Source organism: Sinohyriopsis cumingii, chromosome 11 (assembly GCF_028554795.1).
Source record: "Sinohyriopsis cumingii isolate HCF-2022 chromosome 11, ASM2855479v2, whole genome shotgun sequence".
NCBI classification, from domain to species: domain Eukaryota; kingdom Metazoa; phylum Mollusca; class Bivalvia; order Unionida; family Unionidae; genus Sinohyriopsis; species Sinohyriopsis cumingii.
The window spans coordinates 48,154,154-48,181,627 of record NC_142971.1 but is presented as its reverse complement, the minus strand read 5'-3'; the positions used below and the strand labels follow the sequence as shown (position 1 = coordinate 48,181,627).

Here is a 27,474-nt window from a genome sequence, read left to right as displayed (position 1 = left end):
CGGTCTTCATGAAAGAATGCTTTCCGTCAAATCGAATCGAATTCTCTTAAGTTGCTTTTGAGAGAAGCTTTTTGAATGTTTCTCTGTTGTTTTGCATAGGCGGTCATATTTGATGACGGATTTGCATCAATTGTACAAACCTGAAAAGCACCCAGAACGCTAGGTCATACAATTAACTCGCTCGTCCCGATGACAAGATGAGCTGAAAGTTTATCCCATCAGTAATTGCAAAGGAAGGATGCATACTTGATAATAAAGCAACATTTTCCTTTCTAAACGTCACTGTTTCAAACAATTATCATGACGACAACAACCTTTCCATCGTCATATAGCTTTTCTTGTATGTTTATGTATAAACGTCTTGCTGCTACTACAATTTCAATTTGTTGAGGAGTATAACATTTGAAAGTTTTGAAAAATGCGGTCAGCTTTTTCTCTTGTGGGCAAGACAGTATATGATAATCTAGCTAAACATACAAGTAAGGTACACTGGTACATATGCATAAGTTTGGTTTAAAGTTTAAAAGAATCGAGTACAGTCGGAAATGTATGCTCTTATGCGAAATACGTGTCCAATCGAAACATTTGTCGTTAGATGAACAACTCATGTCAGCCAACCAGTTTCCTCTTTTGAAAAATTCTCCCCAAATAACAATAAATGTTATTCCCAAGCTTGTTAATTTTAAGTCAAGTTGAGAAACGCGACCTGTACAATAGTTAGAACATTTTTGTGCAAGATTTTGAGTAGTGGAAAATTGTTGACGGAGAGAAAAACTATTGTTGTATGAATCAATCTTTCAGATAGGAGATGCTGTAAAGCTTAGATATCTTGGACATTGAAAACATTGTGTGACCTACAAAACAAATTCATCAGGAATCAAATAGAATTAACGTCCATTAGGTGCATTAATTACAAATAATTCATAGTTCAAATATAAATCTGAATATAGACACAATACTATGCTATAACCTTTAAATGCAACGAAAAAAGAAATTAAAAAATATAATGTGTCAAAATATTTACACTAAAAAATATAAAAGTCAAATATCACTACCATTTTATATACTCCATACAATTAAATGAATACAGTGACTATTATAACATTCTACAAGAAATCAAAATGAAAGCAATACTTGCTTGACAATTTTCACAAAGTTATAATATATGTTGACCAAAATATGTGTTGAGTTGTGGTATACAATAATGGTTGCCACAGGGTTCAGCACAAGATAAACAAGAATGCCGACAGAAAATTCGAGGGATTTTTCTTTTATCAAGAAAGAATGAGTAAATACTCAAGCTAACCTAGTCTGACAAAGGATCTCAAAATATTTAACGTTGAAGAACAATGTCAATAACCAATATCAAATACAAAGCTTAAGTGCTGGTATATCACAAAGAATGACCCGCATTCTCTACTAGAAAGAAACAGTATTTTAAAGACACAATAACAGCTGTGAAATGATTGGAAAGGTTTCATTACAAATGTACCAGTTCAACTGATTCAGAATTTACTCAGATTTTCGTAGTTAAATCTAATCATCATCTAAAGTTTTCTCATCTCCAATTCGACCATGTCACTCGGTCTCCGTGGTGACATCGAATCTTTTCTATTCAGAATTTCTTGCATATGACCGTTGGCGTCTTTCCCACTCGAATTCGAAGTCGAAGCTCTCGTAGTTGACGTAACTGACCTGGCGCTCATCTGCTTCCGGATGTAAGCATTTCCTCTAATGCACGCGCACACAGCCTGCCTGAAGCCCTCTCGGAACTTCTTGGACATGAAGGCATATACGAAGGGATTGATGCTACTATTTGCGTAAGATAAAATATGGAAAGCTAGACGAACGTGTCGCATATAACCGTAACTCAAGTAGTCAAGGACTTCAAAGGCCACGAGAACGTTGTTGATCAAAATGGGCAGCCAACAGAGAGCGAACAGAACAACAATTACAATCAGGGTCAGCACCACCTGAAATGTATATGTTTGAGATGATATATTCACAATAGTCTTCGAAGGGTGAGGCAGGTTATGTTTACCAAAGAATTACAAAACAAATTCGGCAAGTAAACTTTTGTAAGCTCACCATAAAGTTAAACTTTGAAAGAAAGCTTTACGGGATTAATTTCAATAATTTGAAAATTCTATAAATTCCGGGATTTAAAAAAAGAGGTCATAATTTAAAATATCCATTATAAATTATAAAGAGTATTAAAAATATGTAATTTTCGTCTACAAACATGCGGTCGCCACTCGTTTATTACTCATAAACACTAATAAAGTATAGTCCCTGACCTGTTAAACCTGTTCGTTCCTCCCCGTTTCAAGTATGAACGAAGTCGTTATATGACTTATTCATGACTTGTACTGCAAATTGTTTCTTATCCTCTTTCATCCTGAGTTACTGAAAACGTGCCATAATTAGCATTTAACCAATAGTCACGGAAGAGAATCAACTATTCCAGATGAACATTCCCATTTTCTCTTAAACTTATCCATCTTGTAAATTCATGGATCGAATTTGTTCCTTTATTTTTAAAATACCTGTTGAACCAACTGTCCGGCATTTGTCTCAGTTTATTCTTTCTTAAATTCCACAAAAATCTTAAACTTGTACCCAATAAGTTTCTTCAAACACATAAAAAGAAGTGGCTGGTAGTGAGTGAACATTAGTATACTTTGCTTACCTGCTTTCTAGTCTTATCGTCCTCAGCGTGAGCTTTGGTCTTCTGGGGCGAGTAAGTACTGATGGATGCGGGGGACACTGTAATGGGTAGAGTCATTTTCGTCTGGCTTTCCATGGAAACAACAGAGGGCCGATCCATTCGAATCTCGTTTGAAATACAACTGAAAATTTTTAACAATTTGAATATGAAGTCACACAATGATTTTTTTTTATGTGTAGAAATCTTGTCTGATATTTTATTGTAAATATTTTAAGTTAATGTACCGGTAATGCCCTTACTCTAATTATCTAAAATTAAATGTTTTTATAAGTAGTGCTCCACAATGTTTCAAATATACTCCTAATTTAGAACAAAAAAAGAAATGCTCTCTCTCTCTCTCTCTGTCGCTGTCTGTTTCTCTCTCTCTCTCTCTCTCTCTCTCTCTCTGTACGTATATATATATATATATATATATATATATATATATATATATATATATATATATATATATATAGACAGACATACAGATAGAAACTGGCAGACAGAGACATAGGCAGACAGAAACAGAGAAGAGACACAGATAGAGACACAGACGCAAAGACAAAGAGAGACAGACACAGCGAGAGGTGAAGCGATAAATTAATTAAATAACCTCTTACTCGTGCTTATCGAAACTTGACCAGACGCTCTTTATATTCACAACAATTTGACGGTAGGGTAAAAGATAAGTAAAAAGAATATGCAATACTTGAAATTCTTTCATAGCTTAGAACGTCTGCATAAATAAATTGTGTTTGGGTAACTGTCTGAAATTAGTCCATGTAAAATGGCCCACCTGCCAGATCTCATATCTGCTCTTTTGGTTGCTACCCTCCATATTGTTACAGAGATGCTGGCATAAGTCACCAGCATGACGCTGACTGGTATCACGAATAGCAAGACCAGCATGTACAATTCATAGGCAATGGCGAAGTCCTCGCGACCAGTCCAAATCTTATGGCACCAGATGGCTGTTCGGTGTACGCCAGAAACTTCTTTGTATTCCTGAAATAATGTCCATTTTATCAGGCACGAGAAAGGTGTAATAGTTTATAATAAAACATAACATATATAAATGTACTTGAACATGGCAATAACGTTTTACATACGACACTCAACATTTTCATTTATGTCCTGCATAATAGAATTCGAATCAACGGTGATTTCATTTTATTTACGGAATACAAATAGATGATTACAAATACTATCGAGAAAGTAACCACTGCAATTGAATAAGCAAATAAATAAATAACAATTGTATACGGTATCGTACTTTCTGTATGAAAATGTGCAATAAGTACTATTTATACTGACGGCACTGACCATTAGCATGGGAAATGTGATGATCTGTGCAATGACGGCACTGACCATCAGCATGGGAAATTTGATGATCTGTGCAATGACGGCACTGACCATCAGCATGGGAAATTTGATGATCTGTGAAGAGCTTAGATTGGAAGGTTTTATCCTACAGGCAAAATGTAGAATTTGAATTTGAATAATAGTTAAGATTTTGCGCTTCTTTTTGAGAGAAAGGATTGTTTTACGTGTCTGCTCTCACCTCTCAACCACCCCCACCCCCAACCAAATACTACAAGTCCTTGGACTTAAATTTCTGTAATCTAGTTTTAAACATGTTCTTAGCCACCTCCAAGAATACAAAGCGGTCCTGCAAGGACTTAGCCGAAGCAATACGTTAAATTAATAATGTTAGCATATTTAACTCAAGATCAATCAACTACATTTCATCCAAAGTTGTGTAATTGACAGGTAATGTCTACCGTAACTGTAGTACTGTCCCTTAAAAAATACAGACATGTTTTGAATCTATTATAATCGGCCTTAGTTGTATTACGTGATACAGACAAAGAAAATGGCTCTGGATTAAAAATGAATCCCACCACACCATATTTTAACTCGTCACGTAGCCTTCTGTAGTGGTAATGGTCCTTTATATACATTTGATCATATGAGACAGGTATTTGACTACAAAGATAGACAGTAAACAAAAAATAAGCAGTTCTCAAGGTGATATGTTTGGTCTCTCCTCGCATCTCTTAGTGACTTGCTTCCATACAATAATATGGAAATGACTTAAACCATATTCTATCAATCTATGTCCATGTCAAAACTATTAAAAAAAATAAAAATTAAAAAAAATAAAAATAAAATAAAACAGAAACAGGACGGTAATGTTGACTAAATTTATAATTTAGTGACTTTTGAATGGCACATATATGTCCTATCCTAATGTTTGTAGTATTAGTATTTTATACAGAACATCAATGATAGAGGAAATATGTGACCTCCTCCAGTCACTATATAATCATTTCCACAAAAGTAGGTAACACGAGTTCATCGCTGGTGGACTGAATAAAATGACGTTAAAGTCCCATGAAGAAAACAAAGTAAAATCAGAATCCTAATACATTCTAATTTTCACTAACAGACAATCTTGTTTCAAATAAATGTATTGAAGGTCATATACATGTTTATATTTTTTTTTATTAAAGTCAATTGGCTTCTTTATTTTAAGGAAAAGATTAAACGAAACATGCTGGTGGAGATGACTTGTGTTAAACAACAACTATCGGACAAACTATAAACTTATTTTTGTAACTGATTATTAAATAATTATGTTTCAAAACTAAATAAAATGGGGGGAAATATAATTGTGTTTATATATAATTAAATCAATCCATCTATGTGATATCTGTAGGGATAAATTTATTAGGGAACAGTAAAATTTAATACAACTAACGTAATTCTCTTCGCATGGGCGGAGAATCAAGTAAAGGAATGCAGGGAATGAATGTTAAATTATATTAGTCCCTAAATGCGTACTACTACTGAAACGCATCCGAAACAAACTGACTTCAGTATTTTACTTCACAAGTGAAAAAATAAACTGCCAGGACACCAAGGAAATGGAGAAAATTAGCTAAGAGAAACAGCGTAGGGAAGACTACATTGAAATTGTAATATATGTTACACAAAACCACAGCACAGCGAGCTAAATGGTTAGGGGAGGTTAATATCTTAGTTAAGCTGTTTCTGCTCTTACGAGTTACTTCCCTTGGTAGGGTTATATGGCACTTTAGTACAACATATGCGGTATAGAATATGTTTTATATATAAATTGCGAATACATGTTAGTAACAATTAAAAATGTAAGGCATCGACCTGTCGATAAACAATCATTTACTATACAAGTTATAATAAATATAAGCTTCAAAAGCAAAGGCAACACTGAATAATTTTGCGTGATTTGCTATGGGGATAATTAGTGACTGTTGAAAATTACATACATAATCTCCATTTTTCTTCTTTATTATTTACAATGGTGCCAGTAATATACGATTTAATATAGCATGCACAAATACAGCCGCATTCGATATTAAGTTCTGGACAACAGTGCGTATGAACAGCTATCAATTTTCTGATAGCTCTGTTTTTCATGTATTTACCAAATGTTACATAATGATTTTGTGGAGAATAGTTATCCACTTTCCCATTCATAAATGTAATATCTGAGAAGCATTTGTCACTGCCTTCAATATGAAATATTCGATTTTGTTTAGTGTAGGCTCTTTATGGGACTGAACACCTCGAGTTCTAGGGATCTGCAACCGTTGGGGTGAGTGTAAGTTTAAAGAGAGTAATCGTTGCCGTGCCAATCTTTTCGCTGATTTGATTTATGTTTTCTGACGAGCTTGAAACACAATTTGAGTTTGATATTGTTACATCTGTACACTTTGAAAGCTGTACTCATTTCCACTTCATGAAAATTATTGCATTATCAATTGTCGCGGCAATATTAATATCAACAGTACAATCAATTTGCAGAGAAGAATCTGGCTCTGAAGTGGAAATAATATTTGAATATCAAGAAGTTTTATGTGTTATACTAAACAAGTTTCTTGCCATCCGGTCTGAAACCTATCAAACATTTACAGTATCGTCATATCTTTCATCAGTATAAAAAAGAGCAACATCTTTAGAAGTATTTTCTTTTCTTAAATTTTGTGTACAAATCATCATCAGTTCTAACAAAACATCTATTTAATGTTTTTCTACAACATGAGGCATTGTATATCATACAATAAGAAACTGGCTTTAACTGTACAAATGCATATAATTTCCACGTTAATGTGTAATTCCTTATTTATGTTGATATCTAAATCTTGTAATTTTCGTCATTTTAACAGCATTATACTCTCTTTGATTCTCCACACCTCCTAGTTATTGTTTATTTCGCTTTTTTCATTTCTTACAACCATTTTTCTCCGCTTTAGTAATATTGTAAATACAAAATTATTGTATTTCTAACACAAGCTAAATATGGCATGATACTTCATATTTTTGATAGTTTCACTTCAATTCCAACTTGATCTCAGATGAAAGCTCTAAGAAAGTCGTGTCGAAGTTCAAAATGGATAATTAAAAAACAAAAATGGTATCTTTAAAGACTGAATATCTCCAGAGTTTGGAGATATAGTCATTTCTATCTCATCGTTGTGGCATACAAACTGATCTTGTGTAAATTTTCATTACCTCGCATGTTGTTCAAACTCTGGTAAACTAGTCTGCAGTATTTTACAGTATAAATGTTTTCAGCGTTTTAGATATATAGATGGAATCACAGTTTCGTTTCATTTCTTCCATATTGACATTTGGTACTCTACATGGATAGGGTGTACATTATTGTCAACCGATGACTTTTTTCATGTTACTATTTTGTTATTACTGGAGATGTGCTTTGGATGAACTTTCTTTTATTACATACTTCTTAACAAGATATACTGTCTCAGTGGCGAGACCAATGTTATCACTACTTTCTTTTTTCAGTTTAGGAAGTATATCTGCCCTTGTTTATGTCATTCATTTGTTTTTGCTTCTCCTATTCCCCTTCACTCATTCCGTCCCTTCCTCTCTCTCCCCAAAAAGATTAATAGATCTTGAAAATTGACAAAACTGTTGAATATATAGTATTTTGAAAGTGTAATTAATGTAATCAAAGTGTAATTAATGTAATCAAAGAGAGGATACCATACTAAAATGCCTAAAAGTGACCCTTAAACGCCCAAAAGCGGGCTTCGGATATTTTCCTTTTAGAATTAATTCTCCCCATCATTTGTGCAGTATCGTATACAATTCACACTCAACGACAAAATGGTACAACTATGAAAGAAAAACCCTTGACTTACATACGGTAATAATATTGTTTAAGTAGCGCTTTTAACTGTCATCAGAATCATAACCATGTCTAAAAGCGAGGAAGAAATCAAGCATTGATAAGTATCAACTGCGATATAAAGTTAAGACAAACGAAATTTTGGGTGCAGCGTCTGTTACCGAAATAGACTGCCAACACGCAATCATTCACCGCTGAATCCGTATATAAGCAAAATTGAAACCAAAGTCATTACTAGTAAACAAAAATCATTAAAGTCTGTTGCTGTTACGGTCTGTACTTTCTTGGACCATTCTGTCATATTTCTACACCTATCCTCCTCCCCAACAATGTTCACTGTATAAATCCGCGCAAGAAATGTGTACACGAAAAAAACAACATGTTCACCTGTTCATATTTGTAAGAATACAGTCATTAATTTGACAAAATACACAAAATTAAAATGCTATATACAGATCCTGATTTGCAAAAAGGAACAGTGCCACAATTTTGGTAAATCGGAACTTCCTTTGATGGATACAGTAATACAGTTATTAATCGCACTGACGCAGAAAGGGGAAACAGGTACATGTAAATCAAAGGTTTTTGACTTAAAAATATAGAAGAAATAAAAAGTTTACGTTTCTGGTAGATATATGCAAATGTTTCACTCGTGAAGTAGGAACATTTTGTACTGTTACTCGTGTCTTCACCACTCGCGACAATTTAAATGTTTTCACTTCTCTCTTGAAATAGTTCCTTACATCTACCCCACAAACTATAAATCCTCTATTTCTCCGTTTAAATTTGTAATCAACAGACATTCATATATCATGCATGTTTTAACGTCTTCATATTCGATTGCGCATTATTTTCAGCGTTGACATTCTAGAGACACCTCTTTCATACACTCTGTATTCTTGCTACTTAAAACTTCTATATTTATTGTAATTCCTTCGATAATTGTAAAAGCGTACTCTTTTCTGCTGGTTCATAATGTTTGAGGATTCAACACATGCTTTCCGTTTAGCGAGTAAATTGTTACGTGTTTAGGCTCAAATAAACAGTAACACAAGAAACAGTGAAAACAACAAGCTTTGAAATATTTAACAAATAATTTATTTCCCTGGACAAATACTGCAAAAATGAAGAAAAAAAAAAGAACTTACGGCTTTAAGAATCAAATCCAAAAGTAATCCAAGAATAATCCACGATTACAATTTTAGAAGTCCTAATAATCAAATGTTCTAATGATTTCAAATTCGAGACCCGACGAAGAATCCAAGATGGGAGGCGATGACATATGCTGTACCCTGTACAGTGTTGAAACACGGTTCCTTGTAGAAACACAAGAAATGATATTGTGTTTGAATTAACGAAATTTCTTTGTTGAAGAATTCTGCATGAGCACTCAAAATATTTCCAGGATAACGAATTGCTCTTTTTTAATCCAAATAATCTGAAGACAAATTAACATATAACTAGAAAACTGGCTACAACAGAAGGAAACGAATTGACATCAAGTGATTTTAATCCCAGACTGAAATTATTTCTCTAAAACAATGGGTATACAGTAATTGTGAGGCGCAGAATTAATGCCCGTATGAGGGTCACCTAATCATGTTTACATCACGTACTCAAAAAAAAACCATGGTATTGACGAAAACCAATCATTTTACTCTAAGAATAACATTTTTAAAAGTTGTTTACTGCAATAAAACTGTTTACAAGACTAGGGTCACTTATTCAGTACAGCCTCGATCTCATCCCTATTATTCCCACCAAAATAATGAATTTATTCACGTGACTGTTACTAATCTTGAGTTACGGTCGGGAACCAGGTCATCCTTATATATTTACAAATGAATCAGTCATGGTCAGACTATTTTCTGAAAACATTTCCAAATCACAAGTTTATATTATAATAGCATGTACAATTAAAAGAAATTTTTTTAAAGCTGACAAACAGACAATGCAATTAAAATCTTTCGCTGTTCATTCGATTGTTGTTCGTAATCTTATCAACTTCATATTGTCGTATTATCTGTCACATAGATATAACTCTTGTAAATGAAACATACCCTCTATAATATCTACTTTCAGTTTGTAAACGAATAGGTCACATACAATAACTTCCCTGATTTGAAATATGCCATTGATAACGTTAGAAATGAGGTATTTTTAAACAAATATTTTATATTTTGAATATTTAACTGTTTCACCAATTCTAAATTGTGGGTGTTCGAAATATGTCTGCTGACAGGTGACCAGAAAGAATGATCCGTGCGTTTGATCCATTTTCTTTGTTTATTGCTTTAGTCGGAGTCATGTCATATCCAAATAATTTTCTGTCATGAAAATGTATTTGTAACCATTGTTGTATTTTTCATATGCTTGCATGTCAATATTGTCTGCATATCACTGGATATCCACGTGACTGACATTCACTTTTCTGTATGGAAATCTCTGTTCACATTTGTTGGTATACTGTTGAGTGCACCATTCGTCTTATTAAGTAAATTTAATTTATTTATTTTTGTCCCCTTTAGTTTGTTCATACAATTTATTGGTCAATATGATTTGTAGGATTGTTGTAATTATGTTGCATGTGCTGTTCTTTGTCATTCATTTAAAGCGAAATAAAAACATCCAGAAAATACTTTATGATTCATGCATTTTCTTGAGTTATCAACAAGTCAACAAAACAGACGTTTAAAACAGATATATGTACTTCTATTTAGGCAACTTGGAATGTTTCTTCAATCACTTTAAACAATTGACTGATTTAAGATTAATATGAAACGTTGTTATTGTTGTGCTCAAATCTAAAACTGCAACTTGATAACCCAAGTCACTATATGATGTTTTAAATATAACTGTCGACAAATTATATCTCTGATTTTGTCGAAGCATTGTAAATTACCCTTATACCAATTACTAGATAGGATCTTCAAGCTCTACCGTAAATTTACCCGAATACAAACTTGTGTATTTACCCACATCAAATTTATAATTTATTCTTTCTTCGTACAGTACTATTTAATATACATGGTTATCCACATCAAATACCCAGTTTATTCATTCTTCGTAACACTTAATCATAACTTTGGATACATTATCTGCAGAGTTCAATTTATCTTACAAAAGAGCAGTCTAAGTCGAGCGTCATACCGTTCCTCAAGTTATACATTTGTGGTCTAAAGGCAAAGACTCAATTATAATACTCATCAAAGAATAAAGCGTCTTTCATATGCTTGAGCTAGGTATGATACATTTTTCCAAATCGTTCTTCCAATTCTAAAGATCACTTATATTAAACTTTTGTGTCTTATTTTCATTTTTACATTATTAAAAATGACACAAAATGTCACAATTTTCGGCCCAAATCTCCATCCAGTTTGTTACTTTGGAAGTACCATACCCTCAGAAGATATCAATTGTAACTTATTTCTCAATAATGCATCAGAAGATTGTATTTGTGTGTACCTACTTTGCATAATAAGACGTTTGAGATTCGTGAACCATGTCTGGAAATACAAATCTGTGGCCCTAACATTATAATGCACACTTTGCAATAAAACGAGTTTATAATTTATTTGTATGTTGACTTCATATCGTCAGAAAATCCTTAAAATGAAGAGGTTGGTGAAGTTTGGAAGTTGATGCCTTCAGCAAAAGTTGGTATATTCCTCACAAGTAAAGGTATTATTAGCCTCGTTGTTTCCCTTGTCATTTTACAATACGTCATCTTAAAGGTCACAAATCAAACTCTCGGCCATAGAAAATGGTCAAGAAATAGTTGGATTCATAATTTTGCCAAGACAGACAAAGCATTGTTTACGTTATGGTGTCAGTGCCTGCAAAATGATATCGTACCTTTAAATTCGAATAACCCAACCAAACCGCATGCACTCTGCTAACACTGTATCAGCGAGTCAAGAGTGAAGAAATACATTACATTAACAACAATGTAATCAAGTTTTGTTTACATCCAAATAAAGTGTTAAATAAATTCAAAGCTATACAACCAAGTAATAAATTAGCATTCATAAAGGCACATTTGTAACAAAAATATGGTTATAAATATGATGTTTCCTGCCTTTAATATACCTTTTTAATATTTAAATCAACAAATTTATAAACCAACAAAATTAGAATTGTATTGTCCTTAATTTTATTCTTCATCACAGCTAACTCTGACCACACGTTTATACCATGAAAACTTTAAAACAAATAGGTACTATCTCAAGATACTGACAGTGTTGCTTTTGTTTTAAAGTCGTTAAGTCTTTGTATTATCCCCCTAAAAACTATTCAATTCAATACAATACAGCTTTCTGTCGCACTTTTTTGTATGAAAACAATTTCTTATTAGTACTGGTTCTGCAGCATCGCCAATAGTCGTCAAGGTCTTGCTGGTCTAGTAAATCTTTACTTTGTGAATAATACGTTAGAGGCTGACTGGAATATCGGTTTTGCAAATACTGGAGATTGCAATTTATAGCGCATGGGCTAAGTCAACCAAAAGGTAAATATGTAAAGTTTACTTTACCAAATCAAACAACACAGACCAAATGGTAATATAAGTATGAATAATGGCACTACAGGGTTTAAGTAATGCAGTAAAGGGTATGAATAATGAAAATAAAGGATACGAGCCGTGGTAATATAGGGCATGAGTAAAGGCAAAATATGGTACGAGTTATGGCAATATAAGATGTGAATTATGGCAATAAAGGGTATAGGTAATGGCAATATGTGGTATGAGTAATGGCAATACAGCGTATAAGTTATGGCAATATAGCGTATAAGTTATGGCAATATTGGGTGTGAGTAATGGCAATAAAGGGTATAAGTAAAGAAAATAAAGGATATGAGTAAGTATCTTCTGATAATCAAACTACTAAGAACTATCTGCCGATACTGATAGCGCTCTACAGTTTCAGATTTGCATAGGGATATATGTTTAAAGACAGGAATTCCGCCGGTTTTCCTTACTGGTTATACTGGCTATTTAAAAAGACCTTGTATAAATGTTCTCCAAATAACTTTTCCTTTTACTTTGGTGTATGATTGATGTTTGTAATATATATATATATATATATATATGCAGCTTAGCCTTACTTTAGATGAACACCTTTCAAAAAACTTCTAGCTGGTCATTTTCACTTCCTGGACTAAAGAGGTACATTGTAAAAAAGGAGCCGTTAACTTTTTTTAATACAATTTATATACTTGTAATTCATTCATTGCACTTTCAGAACTAGTATTGTCTAGTCTGGGAAATATTCTTGTCCCTATTTTAATAACTGCTAAAGACAGTGTACTTAAGACTAATTCGGGCTGATTTGTTTGCACAAGAAATCTGTTATTTTAGTCAGCTGTTTGCTTTGATAATGTACAACGCCAATAAATACAATATCCAAAGAAAATTCAGCCGTAGTACACGAAAGTAACATAAAGGTATCACAACATTATCTCCACTGTGCATGTTGCAAATGAAAAGAACTTCTCCTTACACCCACCACTTTCTCAACAGTTCATAACATCTGAAGAGCGCCCCCACAGTCGTCAAACTCGCAAAACAACAGTCGCAAACGAATCTAACACGGGTAAACCAGCGGTTTGTACAACCTAGATGTTTATCAAAACACAATTACGCTAAAGTAAAATGAAACAATATAATAACAGAAAATACAAAGAGACACATATCTATCCAAAACGCATGCGAAAACACCTTTGACAAATGAACAAAATACGATAGTCAGATGATCAACTTTATGACAAGAGCAGAGAGCGGCGATGCATTGTAAGGGGAGATTACATTTATTGAACACAGGGCGCAAAACATCTGAGCACAGCACATCAGGTCCGAAAAATGATTTAACTAACGTCGTAATATTCTCAAACGAAGCAGCTGATTTTACAAGCGAATAGAGGCGGTCGACGCCGCTCACTCCAATCACCATTGACAGCATCAAGATGTTCCCTCGAATTGACTAGGGCAACATCATCGAAATCGGCTGCCACAAACAGAAAATCATCAGCGAACACGGCTATTTCGAAGAATTTCCCATGTAAATAGGTTTAATTTGTTTATGAAATGCTTATTTCCATTTCTAATCAGTTAGGTTCAATTCATTAGAAACTTATTAAACTCGAGTGTGTAGAGGGACTTGAAAGTATTTAGGGGTTGTTTCATTAAATCCTGAACCTCTTTTTTAAGCAGAGAGAGACTTGATTTTGTTCCGCATACTAGACTGAGGGATAATTACATTTTGTACCGCATACTAGACTGAGGGATAATTACATTTTTGTACCGCATACTAGACTGAGGGATAATTACATTTTGTTCCGCATACTAGACTGAGGGATAATTACATTTTGCAACAAATTAAGATATCACAGTAGTGAACATAACCCTATGAGTCAGTGACGAGTTTGTGCCAAGACTTCCATATTTATATATTTTCTTCCACTTCTGTGTGTATATATATGATTCGTTTGTGTCTCGTTTGTTTTATTTGAGCATTCATCTTATTATCTGAGTTTTAATATTTTTTATTTTATAAGAATGCTTGTTTTATTTTAGATTTTCTTGGTTCCTCTGAAAGTTACTTATTTAATTTTAATTTCATATTTTTGGCGGCGATGGCTTTCAACTGAAGAGCCTGGTTAAAAATGGAAAATTCGACGCTATGCCAACTTAATACGATGTTGCTGAGTTTCCAACAAGAGGACATGCGGTTCAGAAGTGATAAATTGCATTCCGCTCTAACAGCGCAGAATGCCATCCTTACTGAACGCAGCCTAGTTTATTTCTGTATGTGAGATTGCGGCTGCACTTAATTTAGCGTTCTGCAGATGAAGATGAACTCTTTTCTCCTGAGATCAATACAAGTCTGCATAATGATCTTTAAATACTCGATTTTGTTCTGAAAATGTGCGCTTCCTAATTTGAAATATAATTCTAAATATCAATTCCATTTGCTTGCTAAACATTTTAGATTCTTGCACCGTCTCATTCACAGCAATGTATTTTGAGGAGTATTGCTTGTAATGAATAAATGTCTGGGTTTTTTTAAATTGGAAACTTGTTATTTGTTTTCATTCTCCACCATGTTATTACGTCACCAGTCCCACATATAATTCGTTGTACCCTAATTTAAAACTGCTGATCCCAGTAGATTCATGCTTGTAGATCGAGTACCCCAATATCTGAACGCTTGTCATTGGATGGGATTCAGATTGTCCAGTCAAATTATGATTTAAACTTTTTTGTGTCTTAGAAAACTAGTGTCAGTCATGTTTTTATTTTATTTTCCTTTAATCGTGCTTTAATCGTGCTTTAAACATGTTATTGGCTTATCATACGCCGAAGCATCCTTTTTGAGCTGGCCGGATCGGATATCGAAACTGCGATCCTTGTCTTACGAGTCTAATGCTCTACCACTGCTCCCTACACTCTTAATTAACTTGGGAATTTTATTTTGCAATATTTAGAGGCTAATTTTATTCGCTTTATTTCCGCTTTCCACAACGTTATGATTGAGTGCACGATATAACCCAACAGACTTTACACCTAGAGATACAACTATAAGAGAATATACCACTGTAGAAATTTCCTCAGGTGAACATGAACTCGTAAACCAAATATTAACCAACACGATGTCGAGATCATATGATAAGGTTATTGGTTAATCAAACTTCATATCATCGAAAGAAAGGTCAGTCAGACATACAAAAGCAATTTTATTTGATTTAGAAGTCCACAAATTGCCATGAAAAATTCACAACGACACATTTTATATTCCAGACTTTCAAAATATTTGTTAAAAGAGGCTCTTTCGGCATTTTTGAATAGAGCAATAGCAATTCTTTATACCTAATGTTATATCCATTTTTAGTTTACATGCATATATAATTTAATTCATGAATACAAATTTACATTACCACGCAGCCTTAAAAGATATGTAGTCAAGATAGGGTCATTCGTTTAAATTAGAACAAATGTTTCTCGATGACTATTTCTCTCAGACAAATATAACCCTTTTGGCATCAGTGACATAAAAGTCTTACTGAGCACGCATAATATAAATTGGGTTATTGAGTATAAATAGCCTTACTGAGCATAAATGATATAAATAGCCTTACTGAGCATAAATGATATAAATAGCCTTACTGAGCATAAATGATATAAATAGCCTTACTGAGCATAAATGATATAAATAGCCTTACTGAGCATAAATGATATAAATAGCCTTACTGAGCATAAATGATATAAATAACTTTATTGAGAAATTTAAAGATATAGACAGTCTAACTTAGCATAGATGATATAAATAGCCTTACTGAGCATAAATGATATAAATAGCCTTACTGAGCATAAATGATATAAATAGCCTTACTGAGCATAAATGATATAAATAGCCTTACTGAGCATAAATGATATAAATAGCCTTACTGAGCATGAATGCATAAAGAAGATATAGTGAACATACCTATCTGATTAGGTCATTATCATACAAATATCGTTGTAGCAACTAATCATTTTTATGTCAAATATAATTTTAAAATTAATAATAAAGTAGTCATAAGATTTATACACAATTGTACTTTACAAGGCTTTTAGGTTTAGTGTTCAAAGATACAGCAACACATGTAGGATGCTTAATGATATCAACACGTCGAATTGTTTAAGGACCAAACAGTCATTCAGACAATAAAACTAGACGAACTAATAACCTACTACTTCGGTGTCCTTGATGCGCAACGACGTTTTTGCTGACCATTGCTTTTAATAAAATTAACTGCAAAAATTATATTCGAATCGGACGTAGCCATGTTGATGAAAAAAGCCGCCAGATTCACTGTATGGTTTTACTTGCAAGTCTGCATTAAGAAATGTTTTGCGACACAGATGTTTTCAAACACTTTTGACCAAATGTTTCAACCCACTAAGATTTGAATCTAATGCAACAATAGTAAGTCGGCCAATTACCCGTGACGGTGGATGGTGAAAAAGAGGAAACAGGACATGGCCCCATAATAAAGAAAAAGTCGATTACACAAATTAAACTAAAAATTCCAAAATTAAGAAAATACGTATAGTTTTTAAAGTGTTCTGTATATTTAATTTCTATTGCGTGCTCATCTTTTGTCCATGGCTGTACGTTGTAAACATGCTTATGTAGCAAGAGTTCAATATAATTCTTGTTTACAATTAGACCAGGTCTTCCGTTGGAAATTTTCACATTCTATTTCGGTATAGGTCAAGCGAAAATGTTTATAAAAAGGAATGTGATAAACAAATAATTCATTCCTGTTCTAAATCAGCCTGTGATCAGAGTTTGATTGTGTTGTTAGCATCATATATAATTTAAGAGGAATATTTTTTTTTAATTTATTGGAATTACTAAAGGATACATTAACCTTTAGATTTATATATAATACATTGGGATATTGGGATTAGTGTGCACTCATTCAAATACATTCTGGACTGCATCATTGTTACATCAGGAGATTAAAGGCTATTCAAATGCATTCGGAACATTCTATAGTTTCGGAATTATTGTAGGACATTTAGGATTATTTGCGAATTATTTCACTATACTGCATGTTTCTCTTGAAATTTTCACTTTGTGTTGTAGAGAAATAGATAACTTGTTCATTTTACGTAACTTGTTGGCTTCACATCTTTCTGTCACATCATTTAAGACAAAGAATCGTAACAAAAGATCTTTGAAATTTCACCTGTATGTATAGATACTTCTAATAAGATAAACCCGTATGTTTCGTGTTTCAAACCTCACTAAGATATACTTTTTTATTTTATTAGTTGAATTTGTGCTCAGATTCTTTTGTGACTAATGCGCATGAACTGAAAGTTTACTGAAAACGAGTACATTTTAATTGCATTACGTTATCATATCACGTAAAAGACAATAACATCATGAACAAGCCACAAGAAAACGGATGAATAAATATGTGACATGACAAAAGATGGCATATCACGTGGCATTGTACCAGATCATCTCTCACTGGAATGGGTATCAAATCTGTATAAAACAAGCAACTCTTTGGGATCGGACTTAAGGTAATGAATAGGCGCATTTCTAGTTCTGTTGTGCTTATTCCATTTGACGAAACTTTGTCATCAAGTGGATATTAAACGATCAGTATGTCATTCACACATTCGTGATACTCGTGTTACTAAACCATCCATATGGATTTCCATCCGTCAAGGGAGGCGTCTTTGCCAACAAGCGATTGTCGCGAGTTATCTTCCCAAAAGGTGAAGGCATAAACCTGGTCCCAATATCTGGTTATCCTTCGCATTTAATCTTGTGCAAGAACACATTTTAGATCTTCTATTATCCATAAATATGCATTATTTATAAAGTATGCAATAACGAAAACAAAATAATCTTATTTTATTATTTAGGTAAATCAAAAGCTATACTACGTTAACACCAGAAGACACCTAAACAAAGTCACAGCTGTCTAAAGAATGCAAAAACAACAAAAATGTTCCGATACATTCTTTCCAATGTTATATAAGAAACAACTGAGCATCTAGATATTGCCCAGGAATATGCTGACTGGTTCAGTTTTTCATTGGAATGATAAATATGTACCGTATACCATGTTATGTAAACAAATTACAAGTTTACACGCAGATCAGATGCAGTATAGTCAGAATTCAAGAAGTCGGTCTCCTTTCCATCAACTCTTTAGAAAGAAAATAAATTTAAAAAACAAAACACAAAAACAAAACAACAACAACAACAACAGCAAACATCAAATATGGACTAATGTGAGAAAATGACTGCTAATGTTAACTTCCCTTTTGTACTTCCCCTTCACCACACAATGATTTGTATCAAACGAAGTCACTACTCTTCTTTAGCATAATATACTTTAATAGCTTAAACTATTTGGGATTTAGGAAAAAAAAATGCTTGAATGACATTTAGTCCGAGAATGCAAACTAGTTCAACATGTCCGACGTTTTGTATTTTAACTCGTGTATTATCTCTTATATTAACAAGTGATTATAATGTATGTATAACATTCAAATGCGTTTTAGTTTCTGTTCTTGCTCTGTTAAAAACATCTTTCACATGCACTATTTGCAGTAAATTATTCTTGCTGAGCATGTAAGCATAATAGAAAGAAAGCATTTATTGAATTGGACTGAGAAAAAAAGTTTTCTGTTGCAATAAAGTTATTTAGGTTGTCTGGTAAATTGTGTGTTCAAAGATGTGTTATTTACTTGGGCAAAGATGATAGGCACGGCCGCCACCAGGGAAATACACCACACGATGAAAACCACCACACGGGCATGAAAGATTGTGCACAGCGACTTTGCTTTCAGTGGGTACTGTATGGCGATACACCTAGATAATAATAATAATAATAATAATAATAATTGCGTTTTAAATTTAGTAACTTAAGTAACTTCAAACTTGCATTGAAACAATCATGATAAGCTGCAAAAAGATAGGAAAGAGAGGAATATGAGATAGGGATTAGTGGGTTAGAGATACAATAACTAATTCAGATATGAATATTGAATAGTTAAACACAAATAGATAGATAGATAGATAGATAGATAGATAGATAGACATATAAAGGAAGTGTGAGATATGTCAATTAATTGTTAGATGATTTGTGCACATCTTGGTATGTAAAGAAGTTGTTTCCTTTCTTGGCGTTTGATATCATGTACTTTTCTAACTTAACTAGTTGACTCAAGAAATTACACCGATATCATGTACTTTTCTAACTTAACTAGTTGACTCAAGAAATTACACCGATATCATGTACTTTTCTAACTTAACTAGTTGACTCAAGAAATTACACCGATATCATGTACTTTTCTAACTTAACTAGTTGACTCAAGAAATTACAACTGCACTTAAACGTGCAATTCTTAAGTAGGAACAGAATTTTAGACGTGTCAATGAAAAAATTGTTCGTGGGAGTGGAATTAAATACTGATACAAAATATAAAACATTTGACATTACCCTGCTATCCTAATTTCAAAACTGTCTAGAATTAGTGCTGCATAAAACTACAATAATCAAGATCACCACTTAGTGTCGAGTCGCTGTTTCTTCTTTCGTTTTTAGAAATAATTGATAATTTGCTCTAACTCTTTCATCTCTTCGTATCAGCTTAACATTATTCGAAAGAACAGCAGTTGGTAAGGGAATGAAACATAAGAATACAAATGCAGTCTCCAGTATTCTTTGCAGTTGTTGTTGTTGTGGGGTTTAACGCCATTTTTCAGCACGATAGGCTATACATGGCGGCCAGTATTAATGGTGGAGGAAGAACCCGGAAAACCCCGGAAAGAACCACCGACCCACGAGAAGCTACTGGCAAGCTTTCTCACATGCCCACATTGGTTGAATCTTAGACTCGAACCGCTGCAGACAGAGGTGAGATGGCAGTGATCCGTAACGAAGAGCGCTTTAGACCACTCGGCCACTCGGGGCCCCTATTCTTTGCAGAATTACAGCATTAGAATTTTGTGAATATACACTATGCAAGTTGAATTATCGCCATACTCTAAGAAATTTAATGGTTCAAAATCCTTACATTGTGACAATAACGGCAATTACTGAATCTAGCATATTCTTTGATTCTCAACCGCTCCCGTGACATAGTGGTTAGAGCGTCCGCCGTGGATGTGGGAAGTCGGGGGTTCGGACCCCAGCCGAGTCATACCAAAGACTTATAAAAATGGTACTAGCAGCTGCCTCGCCTGGCGCTCAACATTAAGAGATTAGTGTTATGACTGGTCGCCATGGTGACTGGGAGTGGCATTTTGCAACATGTCTTTGGCATGATGCCCCAATGCTTGACATCACCATAAACTTTCACACTGCCGACATCGTAGCCATATGACTGAAAACTTGCTAAAGCTACGTTAAAATAATCACACACACACACACACACACACACACACACACACACACACACACACTGATACTCATTATCGCCCCTTCCTTTAACATGGGGGCCCCGAGTGGCCGAGTGGTCTAAAGCGCTCTCCGTTACGGATTACTGACATCTCACCTCTGTCTGCGTGGGTTCGAGTCTAGGATTCGGCTAATGTGGGTAGGGTATGTGAGAAAGCTTGCCGATAGTTTCTCTTGGGTCGGTGGTTCTTCCCGGAGGTTTACTGGGTTCTTCCTCCACCATTAATATTGGCCGCCATGCATAGCCTAACGTGTGCTGAAAATGACGTTAAACCCCACAACAACAACAAATCCTTTAACATGTGAATGTTTGAATACTTCGTGTAAATGAGTCATTATGACTCTTACGTTACTATAATTTAAGGAAAAATAAGAAGCACACAACAAAAGTCCCAATGAAAAAAACCTACAACTTTTAAACAAGTTCAGAAAACACTGCTTATAAATTAATGTGTATAAACCAATGACCTTCAGTGTGACGAAAATTGCATGTTATCTTCTTTACTTTTACCAATCTGAACGTTCATGCATCGGGCAATGCGTTCAAGAAAACTGAAATTAACCGTACAAGTCCCACCTTTCACGCATTCCATACCTCAAATGCACATTTAATGAAAATAATAGACATTATAAAACGGAAAGATTAATACTAATGTATTCACATACTTTCTGATTATGTTATTTAATCTCACTTTTGTGAAAGAGTTAGTAATTGGATCATCTTGGATTTCAAACACTCGGTGCATGACTAGTGGATTGCTTCAGATCTTGCGAATGGATTTCACAAAAAAGTATCGGTAAAATCATGCAATCTATAACCAAAAGAAATAAACTTTGAAAATGAGTTCTGCGCGATATCACGAATAGATTACGTTCTGTTAATAAGTGAAGTAATGTATGTACCACATCAAGGCATATATGATGAAATAAGATTGCCCGTTATAGTTGTGATTTGGTTTTACATTACGTCACGATACGGAATCAAGACGAATAATAAAAACAGCTTCATTTCTTCGAACCATTCTACTGACTAAATAACAGCTGTAGTAACATTCAATAGGTCAGTCTTAATTAGTAATTACCGGTATACTTCGTGTTCTTTGGGCATTGAATTTAATTCACACGTCTTACAGAACCATATTAGTATTGCTTCATAGTCCAGTTTGTTGGCAGCATTCCAGAAATAGAATCCATCTAAATTTCAAATAGGGAAGGTAGCAATATTTCCTAACTTGTCGGTCGCAGATAAGGCCAAGAAACGACACTGTTCTATCACGGAATCAAGTAAAGTAGGATGAAAATTACATGGATTTCACAACGACACCTTGCCGTTTTGTGACCAGATATATACATTAGCAACTTCGAGTGTATGCTGATGGCTGCCGTTCGGCCCACGTTTGCTATTTCCGAGCACTGATCGATCGAGAAGTTGCGAATCCATCGTTCTACTTTTTATTCGCATGTTCTCTGCTAATCTGTGGATTCCATAATATAAATGACCGAGATAGTACGAATAGACTGCAGTTTGTTTTCTAAGCAGACATTTCCGGTTAACAAAATGTATGCTATTTCTGTCATTTACTAGACCGACATACATCCGATGCATATGTTTGTCATTCAGAAATAGCTGATGTGTTTTGAATGCAGACAACGTCTCAAAACGGTCTTGGTGTATTGTCTTGAGACGGTATATAACTTACGCGATAATACCAGAAGTCAGGCTGTTCAGGATTAATTGTTACCAGTATGAAAAAAGTCAAAACCACCAACAGACTATATTAAAAATGCTGCAACCATTTTTACACGCAATATTATACAATTAGAAGTCACGAAAGTATATATTAATGATTCAATAACACTTTCACATTTGTGGGGAAAATATCAGTTGATACAAGGTAAGTAAAGAAGTAACGATAATGGTAAAATGACTCTGTTTTCCAATAAACTCAATTTAAGCAAGCTTATTTTTACGTTACACAAGGTGTCGATACTACATTATTGTTGTTTTTTTGTTTTAGGGTTTAACGCCATTTTTCAGCACAAGATAGGCCATATATGGCGGCCAGTATAACTGGTGGAGGAAGAACCCTGGAAAACCCAGGAAAGAACCACCGACCCACGAGAAGCTACTGGCAGGCTTTCCCACGTACCCACGCTAGCCGAGCCTTGGACTCGAACATACGCAGACAGAGGTGAGATGGCAGTGATCCGGAACGGTGAGCGCTTTAGACCACTCGGCCACTCGGGGCCCCTACTACTACATTATTGTAAGATTCCGAAAATGTACGTGAAATGTACAATAATGCGTAACAATACAAACAATATAATATGTATGCATTGATGTAAATGTAGAAATCATTTTTCAAGGTAGATAAAATAGAACGGAGAAGATAAGTAAAACAGACATGGCCTTCAAAATATTGATTTTCAAATTTACAAACAAAAAGATCTCAAACGTTGTCTAAATGTATAGACAAAATATCTAAATGCTGTCTAAATGTATAGGCAAAATATCTAAATGCTGTCCAAATTTATAGGCAAAATATCTAAATGCTGTCTAAATTTAAAGGCAAAATATCTAAATGCTGTCTAAATGTATAGGCAAAATATCCAAATACTGTCTAAATTTAAAGGCAAAATATCTAAATGCTGTCTAAATGTATAGGCAAAATATCTAAATGCTGTCCAAATTTATAGGCAAAATATCTAAATGCTGTCTAAATTTAAAGGCAAAATATCTAAATGCTGTCCAAATTTATAGGCAAAATATCTAAATGCTGTCTAAATTTAAAGGCAAAATATCTAAATGCTGTCCAAATTTATAGGCAAAATATCTAAATGTTGTCTAAATTTAAAGGCAAATATCTAAATGCTGTCTAAATGTATAGGCAAAATATCTAAATGCTGTCTAAATTTAAAGGCAAAATATCCAAAGTTTGTTTAAATGTAAAGGCAAAATATAACTTTGTCTAAATTTATTGGCAAAATATCCAAAGGTGGCCAAAATAAAAGGCAAAAAGATCTCAAAAATTCAATAGCTACCAGATCAAAAGACTCAAAAGTTGTCTAAATTTAAAGGCATGAAGATCACAAAAATCGCCTACATTTAAAGATCTAAAGATCTCACAAGTCTGAATTTAATAGAGAAACGATCTCATAAGCTATCTAAATTTATCGGCCTAAAAATATAAAAAGTTGTATTTAAAGGTATATAGATCTAAACAGCTGTCTTTTAAAAGCATAAAGATTTCAAAAGCTGTCTTTTAAAGGCATACCGATCTCACAATATGTCTTTTAAAGGCATACAGATCTCAACAGATGTCTTTTAAAAGCATAATGATCTGAAAAACTGTCTTTTAAAGGCATACTGATCTAGAAAGTTGTCTTTTAAAGGCATAAAGATATCAACAGCTCTCTTTTAAAAGCATAATGATCTCAAAAACTGTCTTTTAAAGGCATACTGATCTCAAAAGCTGTCTTTTAAAGGCATACTGATCTCAAAATATGTCTTTTAAAGGCGTAAAGATATCAACAGATCTTTTAAAAGCATAATGATCTCAAAGCTGTCTTTTAAAGGTATAGAGACCTCAAAAGTTGTCTCTTAAAGACATCATGGTCTCAAAAATTGTTTAAGTTTATAGGCCTACATATCTCAAACTTGTCATAATTTAGAGATTGAACACATTAAGAAAAAAGCAATCATTGTTTATATATTAAGAGTAAAACTGAAGACAATTACGTTCCGTTAGCACATCTCCGATATGATTCTATCTGTACCATTCATCTCTCACAACACCACGAAAGTAACTTCGTTAAGACTATGTTTTAAAGACAACATTTCTAGATCAACTAGGAAATATTGTTTTCATATCTTCAAAAGGGGATAATTTTATTACTCTGCACTGAAAACAATTCGAGATCAAAGACAGCAGAAAGGACAACAGACAACACTTTCAGGTTAATTTACACGAATTAGTCATGTGACACTACTTCGTTACGGCAGAGAGAAAAACATTCCTAATGCATTATTCGGATAAAATATAATGTGACAATTCAGGTAGTACATTAGAAAATACGATTAATCAGTCATTCATGCATTCTTTCCTTTGGATAAAAGATGAAAATGATCAAGAAGAAACTTACCGCTCGATACTCATAGCTGTCAAAGTCAGCACTGAACAAATCATCGACACGTTCTGCACGTACCCCACGAACTTGCACATGAACAGGCCAAGTCGCCAAGTGTAGGAGTAAAATGCAATGCACTGCAATATAAAATAATAAATGTTGTGTTTAAGCATAATGGATTGCTGTATTGAGAGAACAAAAAGGCATACTAAAAAAAAACATAGACAATTCGAGAAAAGTGTCTTGATTTCATTTTCGATTCGTGTCCCAAATTGAAGAAGTTACAATAACGCTATAATCTGGGTACTGCAGTGTCAGTAGTTGTGCCATCGGAAGGCCCGTATATTTTTGTAGCATGCCTTCCTAAGCGGGCTTTTTTTTTTGTTGTTTTTATTATAGAAAAACCAACCAAAAAACATCTTCACAAAATATTACATATAGGAAGTAAATGACAAGTAACAACTTCAAAGGTGTTCAGGAATCTGATGATGGATGATATCCTAGCATTGTAAATACTGATTAGGATGTACAAATATAGATATATGTGTTAGAATACCTGCCAACAAGTTTTGTGCACAATTGGCATATTATGAACTGTCTCAATTCTATTTCAATATTTAAAACAAAAAATTAAATAAGACTGTCATCTAAAAATGTGAAGAGTTGACGGCTGGAAGCTGACATATATATAGTTTTACAATATCTGTCACGCTGAGTTATCTGTGGCCGTTTGATTTTTTAAACTTTTCATAAGAAATTGAACATATTAAACTGGAAAAGAGGATATGACTAAGATATCTAAGATATAAAAGATTGTCACATTCCAGAGAGTTCTTGACTGTATATATTCATTAGATAATTAGACAATATCTCCCAACACTATCCTAAATTAAAGAAGCAGGTGAAGACGTGAAAATAATAAACTCCTACCTTGGCAGGTACACAAATTAGGAGCAGCAATAGGTCAGCACACGCTAAACTTCGCACAAATATATTTGTGATGCTGCCCATCCGCTGCACCTTCGAAATAGCGAAAATGACCAGAATGTTCCCAATAGTTCCTGTCAAACCAATCCAAGCGTATACAACGGCCACAGGTACAAATTCATTCAAAGGCAGATGTGCCATTGACTCTTCATACTCGTATGTATAATTCAAAAAGTAGTCCTCCTCGCTGTAACTGACATTAGTTTCGTCCATCTTTGTTGCAGACGACACTTTGGTTTTCTATGATGCTTGCTTAACAGACGCTTGTCAAATGATCGTAATCGCCAACTTCATGAAATTTAAGTACGCGTGAATAATAGTTTATTCAACGAATGTAGCAAAGGAAACAACCTGTCATGGGAACATGCCTCATTTTCAGACTTTTAGCACTTTTCCTTTTTTGCCGTAATCATTAACCCTTATCTTCTGATACACCCGTGCGTTAACTTAATGTCATCGCCAGAGTTTCTCAACAGACATAAACAGAACTGATAGATGTAACAGTCGGTCCTTATCAAGCCCCTTAGCTGGAGCAGTTTTACGCAAGCTACAGTTGTGAATATTTTTTTCCCTCCGATACTAGGTTTTGGAGAAAATATGTGGTAGGTTATATTGGTCACGCGCATGACATTTATGGCAAAGCTTGGCGCCCATTACGTACTTTGCTGCGCACGCGGAGCAACAATGGTCTTATTGTTGCCTAGTGGGAACACTCTTTATCTGTCATCATTAGAGCGACAAACACTCGCCAGCATTAGATTAATCTTCCTTATGATTTCAAAGCAAGAAAAGGTTTTCCTTATTTTATTATTTTTTATAAAAACCATATGATCTAATAGCATTATTTTCTAGAGTCGTATTCGTGAATATTCCATGAGAATTACGTTTGATTAATCTGTTGTTTATTTAAAATATTTGACATCAACACACAAAAAACTTTGATCAGGTATGATACCGGTAAACTATTCATTTTATATCATTATTGCAACTGACTGAGAAATTTCACCGTCAAGGACTCTTTCTGGTCTAAGCAATTCTCGAATTTCCGAGGAAATACGCAGACTGGCTGATTAAACCTCGTGTCATTCCATTGCCTTCATTACGCCACATGGGGTCTAACAGCAAACTTCCTAACCCTCACATGTGACATTCCGTACGCAGCGGTACTACTTAACTTAAAAAGACAATCGTCACGTTTGCTGCAACCTAATACGAAGCGTTTCCTTAGCTGAAGTTGTCCAAAAAATCGACTTGGTTACGTTATATAAAATATGCAATGGCCACCCACCCCCACAATAGTGAAATAATTTTCCTCAACATACTTGCATTACTACTGCTGCAGTCACTAATGCTACTACTTATAACGCTATCAATAGCTACAGCTTCTACTAATACTATAACAACCATAACTGCTTCTATTATTATTACTACTGCTACTACTTCCAATACCACTAATATTACTGCTGCCGCTACTACTACTACTACTACA

At 34.1% G+C, this 27,474-nt stretch overlaps 1 protein-coding gene across 1 annotated transcript; it reads right to left on the bottom strand.

The window, feature by feature from the left end:
* Positions 1–1,046: 1,046 nt before the first annotated feature.
* Positions 1,047–26,572, bottom strand: LOC149788409 (QRFP-like peptide receptor). Its single transcript, XM_089974374.1, has 6 exons — positions 25,929–26,572; positions 25,014–25,135; positions 19,156–19,279; positions 3,504–3,712; positions 2,690–2,849; positions 1,047–1,973 (listed from the first exon to the last, which is right to left on the bottom strand). The coding sequence occupies exons 1-6, from the start codon at positions 26,196–26,198 to the stop codon at positions 1,548–1,550; spliced, it is 1,311 nt and encodes a 436-aa protein (XP_089830500.1). The 5' UTR covers positions 26,199–26,572; the 3' UTR covers positions 1,047–1,547.
* Between the last annotated feature and the right edge of the window lie 902 nt (positions 26,573–27,474).